Raw genomic sequence first — 20763 nt, forward strand, 5'->3', positions numbered from 1 at the left:
TCATAATATCTGTAACAACAAATGAAAAACAAAATTATGAATCTACGTTTTCAAAAATAAAAATAAAAATTATGAATCTACAGTATAGAAATTATGAATCTACCCCTGTGTTCATCATGCGCATGGTGAACACGTTTCATAATTTGCGAGAATTTGCGAATCGTTATACCCTGCACCACGGCGCACAGTGCACTGTGCGCCCCGCGCCTCCCAAAACGACGTCGTCTTGGGAGGCGCGGTAGGAAGTTGACATGATTATGTATATTTGTTTATACAATTATGTATATTTTTTATTATGTATATTTTTTATACAATTATGTACTTTTTATACAATTATGTACATCTGAATCAGGAAATTTTTGTGTATTATGTTAAGAGTTGATGTGTATTATGTTAAAAGTTTATGTTTATTATGTATTATGTTAGATTATGTGTATTATCTTTTAAAAAAGAGTGTGTATTTTGTTATATAACTAGTATTTGTCCCGTGCGATGCACGAAAAATATGTTATAAAATATACCCCATATGAGGTTTATTCATATATAAAATTTTTGTTATTTAATAATTATTATGTGTGAATTCCTATGATAAAATTATGAACATAAATATATTTACAATTAAAATAATATTTAAGGTGGGTGATTACTACAAATCTTAAACTATATTAAAAATTTAGTACATAGTATTTAATATTACAAATTTTTAAGAATTTAGTAAACTACAATAGTAATTGAATTACAATTTTAGAGTCACCACGGGTCAAAATGTTTAGACCTTTGAGATTTCTAACTCTAGATGTAGCAACATACAATTGACCTTTAAAGACCAAAATCACAATCTTAGTTCGAACATTGATTTTTTCTTCCAAATACTATCGAATTAAGTGTGTAATCAATAAAAGATGAGAACTAATAATTCGAGAATATAATCTTAATGTTACTAAGCCTACTTCACGTCAATTAAGTTGGAGAGTGTTGTTGGATAGTATCCGATGAATTCACGAATAACGCATCTTTATCTCCGTAGTCCTCAATATGCACATCAACAATCTTAAATATTAGGCCGCCTAGCTATGCAATATATTAATTTCAAACTTATGAACTTTGAGATTGCATGCAATAAAAAGTATATTTTAAATATACTAAGGGTACATTATATATGTATGTAAGGTACTTCCAATATAAAAATAATATATTTTTAATATATTAAAAATGTATTTGATATTCATGATCCATACAATTATGTGGACCATCGTTCACACAATAATTTGCCAGTAGAAATTGATATATATATATATATATATATATATATATATATTAGAAACTGTCAGTGGAAATTATTATCATTATTATTATTATTATTATTATTATTATTATTATTATTATTATTATTATTATTATTATTATTGTTATTGTTATTGTTATTATAATTAACAATATTATTATAGTCTTGTGAAAATTAAATGTTGATTATCACCATTTAATTTTCACAAGACCATATGGCTTTATTATATATAGGATTATGTACATTCATGTATACAATTATGTGTATTCTAGTATAACATTATGTACATTTTTGAACATGAAATTTTTTTAAGAAAAATTAACTGCCGAACACTGGGTAGCAAAATTTCAAAAAAAAAAAAATTTAAACGACGTCGTTTTACATCTGGGGGCACAATGCAACGCCGTGGTGCATGATATAAATTGCCCATGGAAATGGTTCACAGTAAAATATGGGGCTTTAGATCCCGGAAATTAACGGCCCAAAAGTTTTCTGGACGTGTCTATGAAACAGGCCCATTTATAGATAGTTTTTATACCAAATTCCCAAACTCGACGCACATTTCTAAATTCAATACGTTCAAACGATCAAAACAGGAACTCAGGAAGTCATAATCAACGTTCAAAGTTTTGTTTCATCAGTAAGTCGGGGTATCACTTCGTCACGGATTCAGCTTCAATGTTCTGCATTTAAGTTCGATTTTCAGAAATCTTAGCTGCAGGATCGACAATTCTGCAAATGAAGCTGAAGATCAACAAAGCTTGTGATCTGAGCTCAATTTCCGTTCTTCCTCCTCATGCTAGGTTCAATTCTACTCCAATTCACTTCATATTTATGGTGTTTGTGTTTATTCTGTGCCTGTGCATGTTGATAATACCTCGAACCAGCTGTTTGTTGCATGTTGATCATACCTCAAACCAGCTGTTTGTTGATAGTGTAGGCATTATGGAAAATGGGATGATATAATTGCAGTATCGTGATTTAGAGGACTGTGCTTTCGTGAATGAATGAGTATGTGATCGTTTACTGATTATAGAAAGTTAAACTTTGTTTTCGTGTGTTGAGAAGGAGAACGAGCGTTGGGCCGAGCGGAACAGAGTCCTCAGTTTTTGGAAAAAGCCAAGCGTCGCAGCTGCGATCGCAGCAGTCGTTCTCTCAAGGATTTTCGTCTCAGCTCGGAATTTTCTCGCAGCTTTCGCAGAACTCCCCAGATGAGATTGTCACTTATGAGCAGGTTCTCTCATTCGCTCTCTGGATCTTACGTTTGCGAAGAGTTTATGTGAACAAATTGGCAATCGACTTCAAGCAAAATATAATTTGTGCTGGTTAATTTGTCAAAATTGATGCCAATGATTTATTATTCACATTTTCTAACTGTTAATAGTTTATTTTAAATTGTTTAATGCACCTTTTTTATTCTTCCAATATTGGACTATTGGAGTACTTTTACTCTCACCTGTGCCTATTGCTTTGAGGTTTCATCAATCCTCATGGTTCTACTATTCTGCTACTGCATGATGACAAAAGTGGAAATTTATATGGTTTTGATTCATAAGATGGAATACAGTTTAGTAATTTTGCACCAACATTTTAGTTTATAGATATCATACTTTACTTTCTAAGCTATTTTTGCAGGAATTATTCTGACATATGATTATGTAGGCAAAGCATCACTTAACTTCTAATGGATTATTTCTAGTGCTGAGCTTATTATAAAATATCTAAAATATACAAATATCTGATTTTTGTTGAATTTTTTCATTCCAGATCAAAAACTAAAGACTGTTTTCTTTGTACTATAATATAATAGAGACTAGGTTCTCAAGAAAGGGAGAATTCAGCGAAGAAAACTTCCTTCTTCCCTCCAAACAATTGTGATAGAGAAGAGAGTCAAATGCAGTTATCAAGAACTCCAACCAATTTAATGCACAAGTGGTCTATCCCTGAATACAAATGTATGCTACACTTTTCCATTGACCTAGTACCATCAGCTTGTTTTTAATTTGATGCTTGCAAGTTTAATCTTAAACAGTAACATGAAGGAAGGTTCATGTTATGCTAAATTTTGAAACTTTCTAGATATTCTGAGTCTGTTGATCTTTGATTTTATTTCAAAACCAGTAATTAAATGTATTAACTTGCCTCTTAATTGTGCCTTTAATAGCCCAGATGAGCCAAGAACTTGAACACAGAATTGGAGTGATGGAAACTTCATTAAGTAGATTGGGAATGATCCTTGACTCCTACCAGAATGACATTATGCAAGTAAATAGAGGAACAAAGGAAATATTATTGGAATGTAAGCATTCAAAATCCTTGATCTGGATGAATAGTTACATGAATTTCAAAGAGGCCCCTTACTCTCTTTCTTCCCACTGCTACACTACTGAACTTCTAGTGCATAATATAAAAGGCTCAAGGGCATGAAAGGGTTTCCACAATAACTCCTTTACATTGTTTACATAATTGCCAAAGATATATCATTGAGAAAATGAGCTGTTGAACTTCTCCTTGTAATGAATTTCACTTGTCAATCTGCCAGCAAGAGGTTCAGGTATGAACCTTATGGAATGCAATATTTAATGCATTTTCTTTTCTGACCTGACAGTGGAAAGCTTACGACAGAAATTTGTGGTTCATGATGAATTGTTGCATGCAATGGTAAAAATACTTCTATCCAGTCTTCAATTACTTCTCTAAATCGATCCCATACTCCATATATTCTTTTCTTTGTGAATGAAGTGCCAATGTACTTCAAACAGCATAAAATGCTTAACTCATGAGTCATGATCCTAACCAGAGGTATAATAATGTAGATCAAGGGACAAGAAGATCTCAAAGGTAGCCTGGACAGAACCTTTAATTCCATGAGTGAAGAACTCAAGAAGAATGTGTGTCAAGAAGACTTCAGGGAGATGACCTCAGTGATTTCAGCACTGCCTGGAAAGTTTGGAACTTTTATAGTCAAATTACAAAATGATCTGAGCAAAAGTTTGATCAAGGAGATACAGGCAACCATCTTGATTAAACTTGATATATATATATATATATATATATATATATATATATATATATATATATATATATATATATATATATATATATATATATATATATATATATATATATATATATATATATATATATATGTGAATATTTGACGCACATTGTTTTACATTCTTGAGTTGTAGTGAACAGTTTTTTGCTTTCTTGTTCTATATACAGACTAATGTTGTAACTTGCTTTAACTGCAGGCTATGGCCTCTAGCGCGAAGGTTCCCATCACAGAACCTGCATCCATTGATATCCCCCTCACAGAAGTACTTTCCTAGAAAAGAATTTTATCTTCTCAGAGGCGTTGTTGTCTTGGATTGCTATCAGAAACCTTAACCATTCCAGTATGTGCAGGAAATCAAAGGTCGTGCTGATTTGCGTGACATGCAGCCTCTAAAAAGGTATGTTTGAAATTTAACCCTTTCATCTTTATTTCTATGCCATCATTTCTTCATAATCCCTTAATTAGGGCGTAAAGGTCCGTGAGGTCCCATTTCACAAAATAAAATGGAAGATGGAGGAAAATTTAATAGTGAACTGGAAACCTTAGTTCAAACCTATGAATTGATTATAAATGGGGTTAGTAATTGTAATTCTGATATAATGTCATTATTATTGAACGGTTTCTTTTATTTACTGCTGTCTGGAATTGGGAATATTATAGTCTTTTTTTTTTTTTTTTTGTTTACTTTCTGTATTAAATCACTAAAGCCTTTCCTTTGAATTTTACTTTATAGACAACCAGTACATGCCAATCAGCAAATAGCCCCAGTGCTTAAGGTGGAAATGGGAAGCTGGAACTCAGTAAAGCATGAACAAGCTAATGTGAAAGCAAGAAGTTCAAATGAAAGGCACAACGAGGAGCATTTGTTGGCCATTCAACTGGTAAATCTGTTTGTCTGCTAATATATATATATATATATATATATATATATATATATATATATACATGTGCATGCTTATCTGTCTTTTTACCATACAAGAAGAGAAAGAATGTTCTTTCAATTACTTAAGCTGCATATTGTATGATATTATTTTGAGGAAAAAAAAAAAATTGTTGGGTTTCACCAAAAGATTTCTGAATTAAATTTTCATGAGAAAGTGCTGGACTTTGCAGGAAAAGGCACAGAGAGTAATTACCCTATCAGATGAGGATATTGACAGGGGTTTCTCCTGCTTGCTTACTGAAAAGGAATTAGGTAGTACACATTCTTTTCCTGTACTTTTAATAAGGTTTATTTATCATTGTGTTAAGTAAACAAAAATGCTCAAGTAAACCACGTGAAGCTTTGAAGCATCTTTCATGCACTTCTGCGCTGCTGCATGTTTATTAAACTACGAAAAAGATACTATATGAAAATAAGAATTCGTCATCTCTAGTCTCTACCGAAAACCCTGCACATGGATGCATGTAGAGAATTGCTGGCTCTATAGACATCAAAATGCATACTTTCTTCAGTAAATTTGTATTCTTAATCTGTATCTGTGGAAATGCAAAATTTTAAAAATCTCTAGAGGAGCCACAATAGGAAATTAAAGACAAAACCAATTATGGAAACCTTATTTCCTTTCTTGTTCCCCATTGTTTTTCATTATCTTACAATGATTAAAGAAACTGAGTATTCCCTGTTCATGAAAAAGGCCCGGGAAACCAATCAATAGATGATGCAAAGGACGAGACTGAACGCATACTGAGGAAAGCAAGGAGGAGGAAGAGAAGACATTGTAACACCATCATTATTGATTGAAGCTGTGCCCGAGACTGACTAATTTCAATATGAAAAGGTAACCCAAATCTGTAGTCATCTTCTACCTTATGTTTGTGACTAAACTCTTATATAACCACTTGGATATATGTACTGTTCATTTGCAAATTACGCTTCAAGTTCAATGTGCTGCTATGGTAAAGTGCCAAATAAAGGTGTAATTATTCGAGGTTAAGAGAGAGGTAGCCATAAGACCTTTTGTGAAGTAGGAAGAAATCCAGAGACTTTTTTCTGATGTAATAATCTTTTCTGAGTTAGAATTTTAGATTGCAGTAATTGCCAAAAATCTTATCGAAGTAACAGATACATGTGTTGATAGGAGGCCATGAGGGTTGGCTGGGTTGTCTATCTTGAAAGAATCTTACTCTCTATATAATGCTAATGATGCTAATATAGTAACATTTTAATGCGTTTTGGTATTGCATTAAGTAATTCTTGGGTGACAAGGAAAACCCGAAAGTGTGTATTGCTTTCTGATCCTAGTTGGCAAAGAATGCTCAAATCAAGAAGGCCAATAAGTTGCTCTCACTAGAAGTCATACTTCAAATCTTGTGAAGTTACCAAGACAACAACTTGACCAACTTGGCTAAGGTTGCCCAATTATTGTAGTTTTATCCAAGCATGGAAAATACTACATGTACTCCCATTCCATACTCTCTACTTTTACTCCCACACTTAAATTAGTAGACACTTTTACAGGAGTCCACATGAAGAAAATAACCTATTAGAGCCCGCCACATTAGGGAGTAAGATTTAGGAGTACATGTAGTAGAACTCTCCAAGCATTTTCTATCTTTCTTCTCTTCATTTCAAAATCCCTACTTTTTAAATTTTATTTGGCCAATCAACTAACACTTTAAAGTACTAACAACGATTTTTTTTTTTTTTTTTTACAAATATAAATTATTTATAAGTATTTTATAGAGTACATAAATGAAATGAAAGTGAAATGAGGAAATAATTACCAAATAGAACAATTGATGATTTTTTTTTTTCATACTGTAACGTTCCAATATTCATTAATTATATTGAATTTTCACCAATCTTGAGGAGAATTGTCTTAAACAAAGTAATTTACATTACCGACCCCATTACTCATTTGCTTCACACTTTTCATCAATCAATGAGTTTGCTTGAAGACGATAGAATGAATGGGGTCGTGTCTGGAGCCGTTGTGTGAGTGAGATGAGCCAATTTTAGTGTTCTTGGGGTGTGTTTTCCCCTACTTCGATTAAAAAAATGATACAATTTTTTGTTTATCTTGATATAATAATTAAAATAATATTAATTAAAAGAATAAATTCATGTATACATTATTAAGAATTTTGTAGTCCAATGGTACCAAATTAAACTTTTATATGAAGGGTTGTGGGTTCGAACCTTAGTGGATGCGCTATTAACTTTTTGTACTTTAGTAGGTTGTGAACAGATACATAGAGTTAATATTTTTTTTTTAAAAAAAAATCATGTATAAAATGTATATGTTTTGCCATAAATATAATCAAATATATAAAGTAACAACTAAGTAATAACTATATCAATTTTAATTTTTAACTAAAAATCAAATTACAAATGAGTAATAAGATTAAGGGAAAAAGTCAAATTGACCCCTAAGAGAAATATTCAATTGAGTTCTAATACAACCTCCTAGCATGTTAAAACTTTACATGGTTGACACGTGTATGTGTGTGTGTGTGTATGTATATATGTATATATATATATATATATATATATATATATATATATATATATATATATATATATATATATATATATATACATAGTTTATTTAATTTTTTTTTTTAACTTTGGAATTTTTTAATGCAATTCGTGGTTGTCTCCTTTCATGAACAGTCATGGTTGTCTGATGACATCCACAGTTGTCCAAAAAAAGATAGCTATGGCTTTTTGAGGCAACCATGGCTTTCGTCTAGTTGTGGACCTAAAAATGAGGTCTAGATATGAACCATCTAAAGTGAGGGCAACGGCTATAGTCGTGACTTTCGTTTCAGAGGGAGATAAAGTCTCCTTTTAGGGAGTTTGAAACAAAGGCGGTAGTCATTGATGTCACCTTCCTTTCAGATTGTTCAGTTGGATAACAGTCATGACTATCTAAAAAATAATTTTTTGGACGGTCATGCACATCTTTCTTAGATAACTATGGTTGTCATTGGAAAGCCATGGCTGTTTGTGAAAGGAGACCACCACCAATTTTCTCCTTCAATAGCCTGTGCTAATTAAGTAGGTTGCATTAAAACTCATTTGAATATTGGAATAAGGGTCAAATAGGCCACTCAAGTGCACACCAACATGCAATTAGGCCATCCAACTCAAAAAGAATGCAATTGGGTCCCTGAACAACACAAACTTATGCAATTTGATCCAAAATTATGATACGAACCCGTATCAAGCCGGCACCACTTTGAGTGGATGCAAACTCCAAAGATGGAATTAGGGGAGGGGGAAAATCAGAGAGAGAGAGAGGGAGAGAGATTTCAGAGAAGGAAGATGATAGCAGAGAAGAAAAAGATAATAATAATTTGCATGTCTTTCCCCCTAGCATGCAGGGTGATTATATACTAAGTTACTCCTATTATGCTTAGGACTATGATTCCTAATTAATATGATATAATAACGTATTAGGACTAAACTAATGTATCCTATTACGAATAAACTTAGTCTAACAAATGTAATCAGCCATCCATGTCGGTTTCCGTCGTTCTCTCCTTGGCCTAGTAGCTTGGGTTGTTTCTTTTCTTTCTCCCAATTCTTGATTTTCACCTTCTTCCACTGTGGATATACTCGTATCACTCCCCTTCCCTTCGACGACCACCTTGTCCTCAAGGTGGAGATTCGGGTACCATCGTTCCATTTCATTGGCAACTTCCCAAGTGGCGTTTTCTGGACTACTATCTGACCATTGCACCAAGACTTGGAGTTGTATTTTTCCATTTTTTTTAGAATATTTCGTTCCCCATAGAGTGCTAGTGGAGTTGAAATTGGTGATTGGCCCATAATTTCTTTCGGTAATTGGACCTCTATATTTTCTTCAGTTCCTATGTGTTTCTTGAGTTGTGAGACATGGAATACTGAATGGGTTCTTGCTTATGGTGGTAGCTCGAGGCGGTATGCAACTTCCCCTATTTTTTCCAAGATATTGAATGGACCATAATAACGTCGTGCTAGTTTGTTAGAGCTTCTACGTGCTACTGATATCTGTCTATATGGTTGTAGACGAAGCCAGACCTTATCTCCTACTGAAAATTTCACTTCGCTTCTTTTGGCATTGGCTTTTTGGGCCTTGCGATGCTGAGCTTCCCGAAGATTGTGTTTCAGTTGCCTTATCAATCTGTCACGATCCAATAATAATTCATCTAGTGCTTGCACTGTTGTGTCTTTTGTATACGGTGCTAAGGTGGGTGGTGGTCTTCCATATAGTGCTTGAAATGGAGTCATTTTAATGCTACTGTGGTAGCTTGTATTGGCGCAAAATTCTGCCCATCCCAAGTATGACGTCCAATTGGTTGGTTTGACGTGAGTAAAAGCCCTTAAGTATTGCTCTAAGCCTCGATTCATTACTTCTGTCTGCCCATCGATCTGTGGATGGTATGATGTGCTTCTCTTCAGTGTTGTGCCACTTAGTGTGAATAGTTCATCACAAAATTTGCTTAGGAAATTGGGTCTCGATCTGAGACGATTGTTGCAGGGAAACCGTGATGTTTTTCCACTATTTCTATAAATACATTAGCTGCTTTCTGTGCACTGAATTGGTGTGGTAATGTTCCAAAGTGCACATATTTAGTAAGTCTATCCACAACTACCATGATGGTTCCTTGTCCTCATGATGTCGGTAATCCTGTTATGAAGTCCATGGTTACATCTTCCCAAACTCTCGAAGGAACCGGGAGTGGTTGGAGTAGTCCTGCAGGGGGTTGTGTTGAATATTTGGTTTGTTGGCATACTTGGCAGGCTGCAATGAACTTTTTCACATCTTCCCTCATGTTTGTCCAATGAAAATTAGCTGCAAGTCGTACCAGTGTGCGGGTTACCCCTGTGTGACCTGCCATTGGGGTTGAAGAACTCTTGTAGTATGTGAGATTTCATCTTAGAGTTTGCTCCGATGCAGTATCGACCTTTATAGAAAGCTAAGCCCTAGGCCTCTTTGATTTCATAATGATTAGGTAGTCTCCCTTCTGTATTTTTTTGGTGAAGTTGTAGTATGTTAGGTTCTGAATTATTTTCCTTTTGTATGGTCTCTAGAAGTTCTGGGATTGGTTTACTTACTGTGAGGAATACTTCCCCATACGATGTGTTCGGAGTTGCCTCTTCTTCTCTCCTTGAAAGACCATCTACTACTTTATTATTACTACCAGGTTTGTACTCTATTTTGAAATTATACCCCATTAATTTTCTAACATAGTGTTGTTGAGTTGGGGTTTGCACTACTTGTTGTAACAACTCCTTTAAGCTCTTATGGTCTGTGCGGATGGTGAAAAATCTCCCAAGTAGGTACTGTCTCCATTTTTGTACCGCTTCTACAATGGCAAAAAGCTCCCTGTTATATGTTGATGAGTTTCTTAAGCGCGATCCCAACTTTTTGCTAAAAAAAGCAATTGGTCTGTCGTCCTGCACAAAAATTGCTCCAATGCCTTCATTAGATGCATCTATTTCTACAATGAAAGGCTTGCTAAAATTAGGGAGTCTTAAAACTGGAGTCTTTGTCATTATAGTTTTAAGGGCTGTAAATGCTTCCTCTGCCTTCTGTCCCCATTGGAATGCATCCTTTTTAAATAAGTCAGTTAGCGGGGCTGCGATGTTGGTTTATGAAACAGCGGTAATATCCTGTTAGTCCCAGGAATCCCCTTAATTGTCGGATGGTTTTTGGTGTTGGCCAGTTTATCATTACGTCGATTTTGTTATGATCTGCATACACACCTTCATGATCTATTATGTGACCAAGATATTCGATAGAAGTTTGACAAAATCTGCACTTGCTCAACTTTAAGTAGAATGCATATTGTTTTAATGTGCCAAGCACTTCTTGTAGGTGGTAAATATGATCCTCCAGTGTTTGGCTATAAACCAAGATGTCACCAAAGAACACGATTACAAATTTTTTTAAGAATTGGCGGAGCATGCGGTTCATAGTTACTTGGAAGGTAGACGGGGCATTCATTAACCCGAAAGGAATGACAAGAAACTCATAATGTCCTTCGTGAGTTCGAAAGGCGGTTTTATATATGTCCCGGTCATGCATCCTTATTTGATGATAGCCTGCTCTAAGATCTAATTTTGTAAACACCATTGCTTGACCTAATTCATCAAAGAGCTCATCTGCAGTAGGAATAGGAAATTGGTCACGTACTGTTGCAACGTCCAAGGCTCTATAATCTACACAGAACCTGTAGGTCCCATCTTTCTTTTTTACGAGTAGGACTGGTGATGAGAAAGGGCTTTGACTAGGTCGGATAACTCCTTGATCTAGCATTTATGTAACAAGCTTCTCAATTTCTTCTTTTTGGAAGTGTGGGTAGCGATATGGGCGAACATTGATTGGCTTGGTTCCCGGATTTAAATGAATCCTGTGATTGAAAAATCTATGTAGGGGTAGCGTAGCAGGTGCTTGGAATAGTTTCTCATGTTGTTGAAGTACTGTTATAATTTCTGTTGGTATATCTGTAGGGAATTGTACCGCTTCTATAGATTTTTCAATATTATTTTCTTCTAGCGGGGATTCAGGACCACGTATTAAGAGTAACTCATAGAGTTCCAGTATTTCCCTTGTTACTACTGGAGCTTCTAATTGATTCAGAGTTATTTCTTGTGGTGTCAATGAATGATTTCCTTGCAATTTAATCTGGTGGCCTTTCCATTCAAACTCCATGGACACATTAGCATAGTCATGCTCAACTTTTCCAAGTCCCGGTAACCATTGAATTCCCAATACCATGTCTGGGCCTTGAATTGGAAGTACAAAGAAGTCTACCAAGAATTCAGTGCCTTATAGTGTCAATGATACTTGTTTGCAGCTGCGGGTACAAGCTAGAGAATCTCCGTTACCAACGTATACCCGAAATGGTGTGACCTTCAAAGTATGTAACTGTAATTGCTCAGCAATTTTGGGTTGCACAAAGTTATGGGTGTTGCCACTATGTATTAAAATCTGTAACTTTCGGCCATTAACTTCTCCCAAAATTTTAAGCGGTCTGGGATTACCCAGGCCTGCCAATGAGTTTAGACTGGAAATATCTCCTGTGATTATGTCATCTTGCCCATGCACTATGGTTTCTTCTTCTAAGATTAGATCTTCTATATCATCCTCTTCTGTCCCCATTAACATTAGAAATCTGGTTCGACACTTATGATTAGTTGACCAACGTTGATCACAGTTGTAGCAAATACCTTTTTCTCGTTTTTCCCACATTTCTGCAGGTGTTAATCGTTTAATGGGGAAATTTTGTGTTGATTGCGTTGAGGGTGGTAAAGCTAAGGTTGTTGTCTCCCTTTTGTCTTGGTTTGATGATTGTGTTATACTCGAGGCTGACCGTGTAGCGTTTGCAGATGGTATTTGGCGTTGTTGCCACCTTAAGGGTGCTCGTGCATGTTGGAGCTCAGCTTGAATTTCTTCTAATTTTGCTTCATATTCTCGAGCAAGATCAAAAGCTTCCATCAATGTTGTTGGTCGTTCCATCTGCACTTCTCGTCGAATAAGTGGTTTAAACCCTGCGATGAACATGGAAATAAGGATATGTTCTGCAATCCCTGTAACTTTATTCATTAATTGTTCAAATTCCGCTTGATAGGCAGTGACTGTGGTTTGCTGTGTCAATTTTGACAATTTTCCTTGGGAATCCTCAAAACAAGACTCGCTGAACCGCTTTGTGACGTTCTGTAAAAATTCCTTCCATGAAGTTAACATTTCATTCCTTTTCATCCATTGATACCACCCAGAAGCATTCCCTTCCGTGTGAATCCTGCTATTCGCAATCACTGTGTGTCGGGTGTATCATAAAAATCAAAATATTCTTGAATTCTAAATATCCAACCATGAGGATCTGAGCTATCAAAGCGAGGTAACTCAAGTTTCATATGAAATCGTTTAGTTCCTTGGCCACTCTCCGGTTGCAAAGATGGTTGTAGATGATTATCAGGTGGAGATCCTAAAATTCCATGTGTTTGAGGTTGCACTACTGCATTTTTATTTGTTGTTACCATCGTTTCCAACCGTGACACGGAGTAATGAGCTGTTGAATGAGTTGGTGATTTGTAACAGTTTGTCTATCAAAATTTTCTTGCAATTCGGCAATTGCCTGCTCCCAAGGATGACTTGTTAATGTAGATTGGTTGTCTGACATAATGAAGTAGGATTACAGCTTTGAGTGTGTAAAAGAACAAGAAAGATGAGTTCGATGCAATGAAAGCACCAATTGATATGAACCCGTATCAAGGCAGCACCACTTTGAGTGGATGCAGACTCCAAAGATGGAATTAGGGGAGGGGAAAATGAGAGAGAGAGGGAGAGAGATTTCAGAGAAGGAAGATGATAGCAGAGAAGAAAAAGATAATAATAATTCGCATGTCTTTCCCCCTAGCATGCAGGGTGATTATATACTAAGTTACTCCCATTATGCTTAGGACTATGATTCCTAATTAATATGATATAATAACGTATTAGGACTAAACTAATGTATCATATTACGAATAAAATTAGTCTAACAAATGTAATCAGCCATCCATGCCGGTTTCCTTCGTTCTCTCCTTGACCTAGTAGCTTGGGTTGTTTCTTTTCTTTCTCTCAATTCTTGATTTTCACCTTCTTCCAGTGTGGATATACTCGTATCAAATTACTTATTCACCTAAATAGGAGGTTACTAAATTTAAAAATAATTTTTTACAATAATTTTAATTAAAATAAATATTTAAAATTAAAAAAAATAATAATAAAAAGCGCCAGAGACAAAGAAGTCTTCGTCTCCTGGCCGGAGACGAAGTTACCTTCGTCGTCTCCGGCCATGGAGACGAAGGGACCTTCGTCGGAGACGAAGGTACCTTCATAGTCGGCTATGGGGTACCTTCGTCTCCGGCCATGGAGACGAAGAGACCTTCGCCTCCATGGCCTGGGGACGAAGGTCCCTTCGTCTCCATGGCCGGAGACGACGAAGGTAACTTCGTCTCCGGCCAAGAGACAAAGGGACCCGCCGGAGACGAAGACTTCTTCGTCATCAGCGGTTTTTTATTTTTTTTATTTTAAATATTTATTTTAATTAAAAATTATTGTTAAAAAATTATTTTTAAATTAGTAACCTCCTATTCAGGTAAACAAGTAAATTTTGGGTCAAATTGCATATGTTTGTGTTGTTCAAGGATCCAATTGCATCATTTTTGAATTGAATAACCTAATTGTATGTTGGTGTGCAGTTAAGTGGCATATTTGACCCTTATTCCTTGAATATTTTTGAAATTCAAGGAGTTTAAATGTTTTTTTTTTTTTTGTTTTTTATTTATGAGGCTCAATGGCACTATCCTTCGACTTTTTTTTTTTTTTTTTTTTTTTTTTTTTTTTTTTTTTTTTTGAAGGTCAATCTTGCGATTGTATTAATGAATCAAAGCCGAAATAGTGTCAGGTGGGATAGCATCCCAGTACATAGCTTGATCCTGAGTAAATGCTAACGTAGCTAAAGTATGCGCATGTAAATTAACCTGCCTAGAAATATAATCCAAAGTAATACGATTAAAAAACGACATAAACGTCCTGCACTGGTCAACTGTGACCCCAACGTACGAATGTATCGGCGTATGATGGTGCCTGAATATCGCTGCCAATTCCATGCAATCCGTGAGTAAACTTACTGATGTGGTGTCCCGTTCAAGTAGCCAGGACAAAGCCTCCTTGTATGCCTGAGCCTCCGCCATAAGTGGTGAAAAACAAACTGGTAACTTGCCATTCCTTGCTGCCACAAACGAGCCATCTGGCGCTATAATTACCATACCGTAAGTAGCCTCGCCCGTGTCGTGCCGGAAACCCGCGTCCACATAACATCGTAGACCACCCCCTCCTGGACCATTCACGTGGTCCGTCGCCGGTGTCGGGTTGGTTCGGCCAACATGAGCAGTGCTGTACGCCTGCAGTGTTACGGTGGCTGCTCTGACCAACTGGGTAGGCTGCATCATTGATCCCTTCCAGACAGCTGGCACTATCCTTCGACTTAGAATGCTTATTTGCACATTTTTTCTAAAATTGAATACTTCATACAAATCGATCTTAATAAACAGCAACCCTTTCAGGTTATATGGTCAGGTTTAGCCAACAATTAAAGTTATCATTGGCAATATGTCATAGTTGATTATAGTTGTTTTCTTCCAAAAATTAAAGATAAAAATAAATAAATAAATATTAGGGGAAAAAAGATGGTAGCATCCAACAAGAGAGATTCTCCCAAGACAATCGTTATGCTATGGACCCGTGTCCAGCATGCGGTGCCGTTAGTGGCACCGTTCTCTTCCACTTTTTTTTTTTTTTTAATTTCATATCACTTTATTATAGGAGTATATGTTCATAATTTTATCACTATATGTTCATAATTGTAAGTTCATAACGTCAGAGCTCTGTGTTCATAATTGCATAACTGTACATTCATAATTGCATAACTGTACATTCATAATTCCGTAACTGTATATTCATAATTCAATAACTGTAAATTCATAATTTTCGAAACTCTATGTTCACAATTTTAGAGCTCTATGTTCATAATTTTATCACTATATGTTCATATTGTAAGTTCATAATGTCAAAGCTCTGTGTTCATAATTCCATAAATGTACATTCATAATTTCATAATTGTACATTCATAATTGCATAACTGTACATTCATAATTCCGTAACTGTACATTCATAATTCCGTAACTGTAAATTCATAATTTTTGAAGCTCCATGTTCACAATTTTAGAGCTCTACGTTCATAATTTTATCACTATATATTAATAATTGTAAGTTCATAATGTCAGAGCTTTGTGTTCATAATTTTATAATTTACATTCACAATTCCATAACTGTACATTCATAATTCCATAACTGTACATTCATAATAGCACAAACGAATAACGCTGTTAACGGCGAGACAAAATCAATTTTTTTTTAACTGAAATGACACGTTTTCCCTAAAAACGACATCATTTTGAACTCGTGTCCACAATGCATTGTAGACACGGATCCAGGGCATAATTTGCGCTCCCAAGAGAACCCCAAATTTCTGCAATCATTATTGTATGGACCATGGTCCACACAAGTTGTGTAGACCATATTTTGTCTATTATAAAATAATGTACATTCAGTACAAAAATAATGTACATTCAGTACAAAAATAATGTATATTGTATACAGGGGATATACATTATTTTTGTTCTGAGTGTACATTATATTGTATAATGTACATTTAGTATATTAGAAATGTACTTTTTGTTATGGTCCACATAACATTGTGTGGACCATGGTCCATACAATAATTTGCCAAATTTCTGTATGACTCAAAACCAAGCCCATTAAAATGAGAGCGTCAAATAGGAAATGTACTTCTTTAGCCCATTATGTGTATGTGGGCAAATTATTGCGTGGACCGTGGTGCAAACAGTTGCGTGAATCATGCTAAAAGATGACGTCGTTTAGATAATAAAAAATTCTTTGTTTCGGGCGTGTTAGAATAATAAACATTTTGAAATAAGATAATGTATTTTATGAGTTAAATAATGAAATTTATGTGTTAGAATAATGTACTTTATATATGTTAGAATAATGAAATTTTTGGAGTAAGATAATGTATTTTATGAGTTAGAATAATGTAATTTATGTGTTAGAATAATGTATTTTATGAGTTAGAATAATGTATAATGTACTTTATGTATTAGAATTTCATTATTTCTAGGATAAGATGATGTATTTTATGAGTTAGAATAATATACTTAATGTGTTTTTGAACCGTAATTCATATAGCTGTGTGAACCATGGTCCATGCAATAATGATTCGTGTATGTGGCAAAATTAGGCATACTATGAATCATAATTTAATGTTTATTTTTAATATAACCTTCAATAATGTATATTTTAAAAATAAATATTTAGTGTATTAAAAATGTATTTTACATTAATGGTTCACCTTACAATGTAGACTATGGTCCATACTATAATGGTTGATGTATATGAGAATGTACGCTATGGTTGATGTGCCACAAATTTTTATTTATTTTTAAACATTACGATAATAGCAAAAGATGTGATATTGACAAAAACTTGAGTTGTTCACGTGCAAGAATTAAGAACTTAGAAATTGGATACGTAACTGTAAAGTTATTATCTACGGAGTATATTTTATTTGGCTTAAATTGTTTGACCCAATAATATTGACTCTGAAAAGTTATTCATGCATTTAGAGTATTTCATAGGGGAATTTTGGATTGTTTTTGTAGGTTGAATTGCTTATGTAGAAGAGAGAGAGTGAAGATAGAGAACTTTTGGTATCTTCCTCTTAAGATCTGATTTTTATCTGGACAGTGGACCCCACTAAAATTTAAAAGTTGTTGTGTTTGTGGCGTGAATCGAACTGAAGGCGCCCGGTGGCATGCATGCACTCCACGGGCCTGTTGGGTGCATAATTTCCTTGGTTTTTTTTTTTCTTCTATCCCTTTTATCTCTCTCATGTTTCTTTTTCCTACATGCAAAAACTCATCAAAATTTATACTTATTGAGAATGCTCTAAGCAATTTACTTTCAACTTTCCATCCAGAAGTTATTCAAACCCTACATGATGAGTCACAGTCTCACAAAAATTAGGATAAATGACTCGAAACTTATTTATTCGATCGAGTTTATACTCTCAAATTAAGATTAGATAGGCAATGATAACTAATCCCAAAGTCATAACAAGCAAATCCACATAAAATTGTTAGATTTTATTACTTTGTATAAATACTTTTCAATACACTAGAAACAGGATTATATATATATATATATATATATATATATATATATATATATATATATATATATATATATATATATATATATATATTATATTGCACTTTCATTATACATATATGCTCCAGATCAAATTACTTTACATGATCCAATTCAAGTTGCTCAATCTTTTGTTCTTGGCTTTACAGTCCCTGCATTGAAATCCTTGATTATATTGTGACGTCCATATGCATTAACACCAACAAATTAAAATTTTGACAAATGCTTAATTTTATAAATACTAGTATAGGTATTGAGTTTCTAATTACTACATGTTTGAGTAAAACATTATTGGACATTATAAACATTAGGGTTGACGACTGGCGATGGATCGTTCCAATCAAAATAGAGATCATGTACAATATCTTAATTTGAACTCCCTTTTTCAAGTAATTCTAATATATATATATATATATATATATATATATATATATATATATATTAATGAAGGTCAAATTGGGAGGTGGCTTAGTCATTAGATGCAAAGCCTAATGAAGGCTCAATTGAGGCACCGCCCAATTTAACCTTCATTAAGTTTTAGCATGCAACCTGTAACTATGTAATATATCACTCGTTATATCGTGGCATGCACCGCGGTCAAAACAACGTCGTTTTTTTAAGTAAAAAAAAAAAAACGCGCCATTACTGTTAACGGAGTGTATATTTTTGTGTATTGTTAATTACCAACTGAAATTATAGTGTATCTAAACAGACATTACAGTGTATCCAAATCGACACTGCCTCACGTATTATTTTTATGTTATCAAATGAAACTGTAGTTATATCAAAATGATACTGTAGTTGTGGTGAAATGAAACTGCAGTGTATATAAAATGAATCTGAATAACATTTCACATATTTGAGTGTATATTATACAATGAAGCTGTTATTATATTGAAATGATCATGTGGTTGTGTTTTATGCAACTATAGTATATATAAAATAAAATTAAATAACATTTTCACATATTTGAGTCTATAAATATCGAATGAAACTGTAGTTATGTTGAACTGAAACTGCAGTGTATACAAAATGAAACTGAATAATAAAATTACTTTTTGCGGAAGGATGCGGAACGGCGCGAAACAGATACCGTTTCTTTCCACTAAACAAAACGATATTGTTTTGAAGCGCAGTGCATAATTGATTATGCACCACGGTGCACGATATAATTTGCCATAATATATATAATAATTTTTTTTACAATTTGACTTCCAATTTTAGGGGCACTAGCCCTGATAAACATTACGGATTCATTCATTGATCTGTGACTAGTAAAGGGTTTAATATTTTGTTTACGCAAGATCAGAAGTATAACTTCTTTCAAAAATCAAAATCATGTGCTTTTATCAATAAGATAATGTATTTTATAAGTATAAGTTAAAATATTACTTTATATGTGTTAAAATAATAAAATTCCTGAGGTAAAATAATATATTTTATTAGTTAGAATAATGTACTTTATGTTTTAGAATAATATATTTGATGAGTTACAATAATGTATAATGTACTTTGTGTTATAATAATGAAATTTCTAGGATAAAATAATGTATTTTATGAATTAAAATAATGTATTTTTTGTGTTCAAATAATATATTTTATGTGTTTTTGGATTGTGGTCCACACAGTTGTGTAGACCATAGTCCCGCAATAATGATTGGCTATAATACATGGTTTTATTTATGTGTGGTGACATAGAATAAATAAGTAATCAATCCGATAAAAGAGTAGCATTAAAGTCAATAATAATTAGGCTTAGCAATAAGGATACGGCAATACCAACTAATCATTGATAATACACCTTCTGATTCCTACTTTATAACCACCCTAAACCAGATTTAATTGCAGATTTTGAATATGTGCTTCTTAATTAATACCATATTCAATTCTCAAATCAATAAGATATTCCACCTAATCTCACCATTAATATAATCCAATATTATTCTCAAGATTTGGACTGAGTTTAACTAATAACCTAACATCTTCTGCGGAATTAAAAGATTTGAATCTCCAACCCCAAGGGCCCCCACACCCCGATTCAACAGAGCACTTGGAATGATATAAATCAGGTCATTATATCATGGGTGTGTACCGCGGTCAAAACGGCACCGTTTCTTTAAGTAAAGAAACGGCGCGCCGTTAGTGTTAACGGAGCCCGCATTTTTTTGTATGTTAGTTACCAACTGACACTACAATATATCTAAACCGGCAATGCCTCACGTATTATTTTTTATATTATCAAATAAAACTGCAGTTATATCAAAATGATACTGTAGTTGTGGTGAAATGAAACTGCAGTGTATATAAAATGAAACTGAATAGCATTTCACATATTTGAGTGTATATTGTTCAATGAAGCTGTAATTATATCAAAATGATCATGTAGTTGTGTTTTAATAAAACTATAGTGTATATAAAATTAAATTAAATAACATTTTCACATATTTGTGTTTATAAATATCGAATGAAACTTTAGTTATATCGAAACGAAACTGAAGTTGTGTTGAACGGAAACTGCAGTGTATACAAAATGAAACTGAATAACAGAGTTACTTTTTGCGGAAGGGTGCGGAACGGCGGGAAACGGATGTCGTTTCTTTTCATTAAACAAAACGGATGTCGTTTCTTTTCATTAAACAAAACGACGTCGT

General features: G+C 34.0%; 2 protein-coding genes across 2 annotated transcripts; one reads left to right on the top strand and one right to left on the bottom strand.

Annotated features, from left to right (window-relative positions):
- Positions 1 to 1868: 1868 nt before the first annotated feature.
- Positions 1869 to 6515, top strand: LOC109171569 (protein PAIR1). Its single transcript, XM_019320621.1, has 11 exons — positions 1869 to 2088; positions 2354 to 2519; positions 3096 to 3240; positions 3450 to 3584; positions 3894 to 3946; positions 4102 to 4296; positions 4540 to 4605; positions 4694 to 4740; positions 5077 to 5224; positions 5457 to 5538; positions 5981 to 6515. The coding sequence occupies exons 1-11, from the start codon at positions 2024 to 2026 to the stop codon at positions 6085 to 6087; spliced, it is 1209 nt and encodes a 402-aa protein (XP_019176166.1). The 5' UTR covers positions 1869 to 2023; the 3' UTR covers positions 6088 to 6515.
- Positions 6516 to 10257: 3742 nt separating this feature from the next.
- On the bottom strand, positions 10258 to 11593 carry LOC109171583. The gene is made up of 2 exons (XM_019320634.1): positions 11258 to 11593; positions 10258 to 10866 (listed from the first exon to the last, which is right to left on the bottom strand). Exons 1-2 carry the CDS (start codon positions 11591 to 11593, stop codon positions 10258 to 10260), a joined length of 945 nt encoding a protein of 314 aa, XP_019176179.1.
- Positions 11594 to 20763: the final 9170 nt, after the last annotated feature.

The sequence above is a fragment of the Ipomoea nil genome, unplaced genomic scaffold (genome assembly GCF_001879475.1).
Source record: "Ipomoea nil cultivar Tokyo-kokei standard unplaced genomic scaffold, Asagao_1.1 scaffold0322, whole genome shotgun sequence".
NCBI classification, from domain to species: Eukaryota; Viridiplantae; Streptophyta; class Magnoliopsida; order Solanales; family Convolvulaceae; genus Ipomoea; species Ipomoea nil.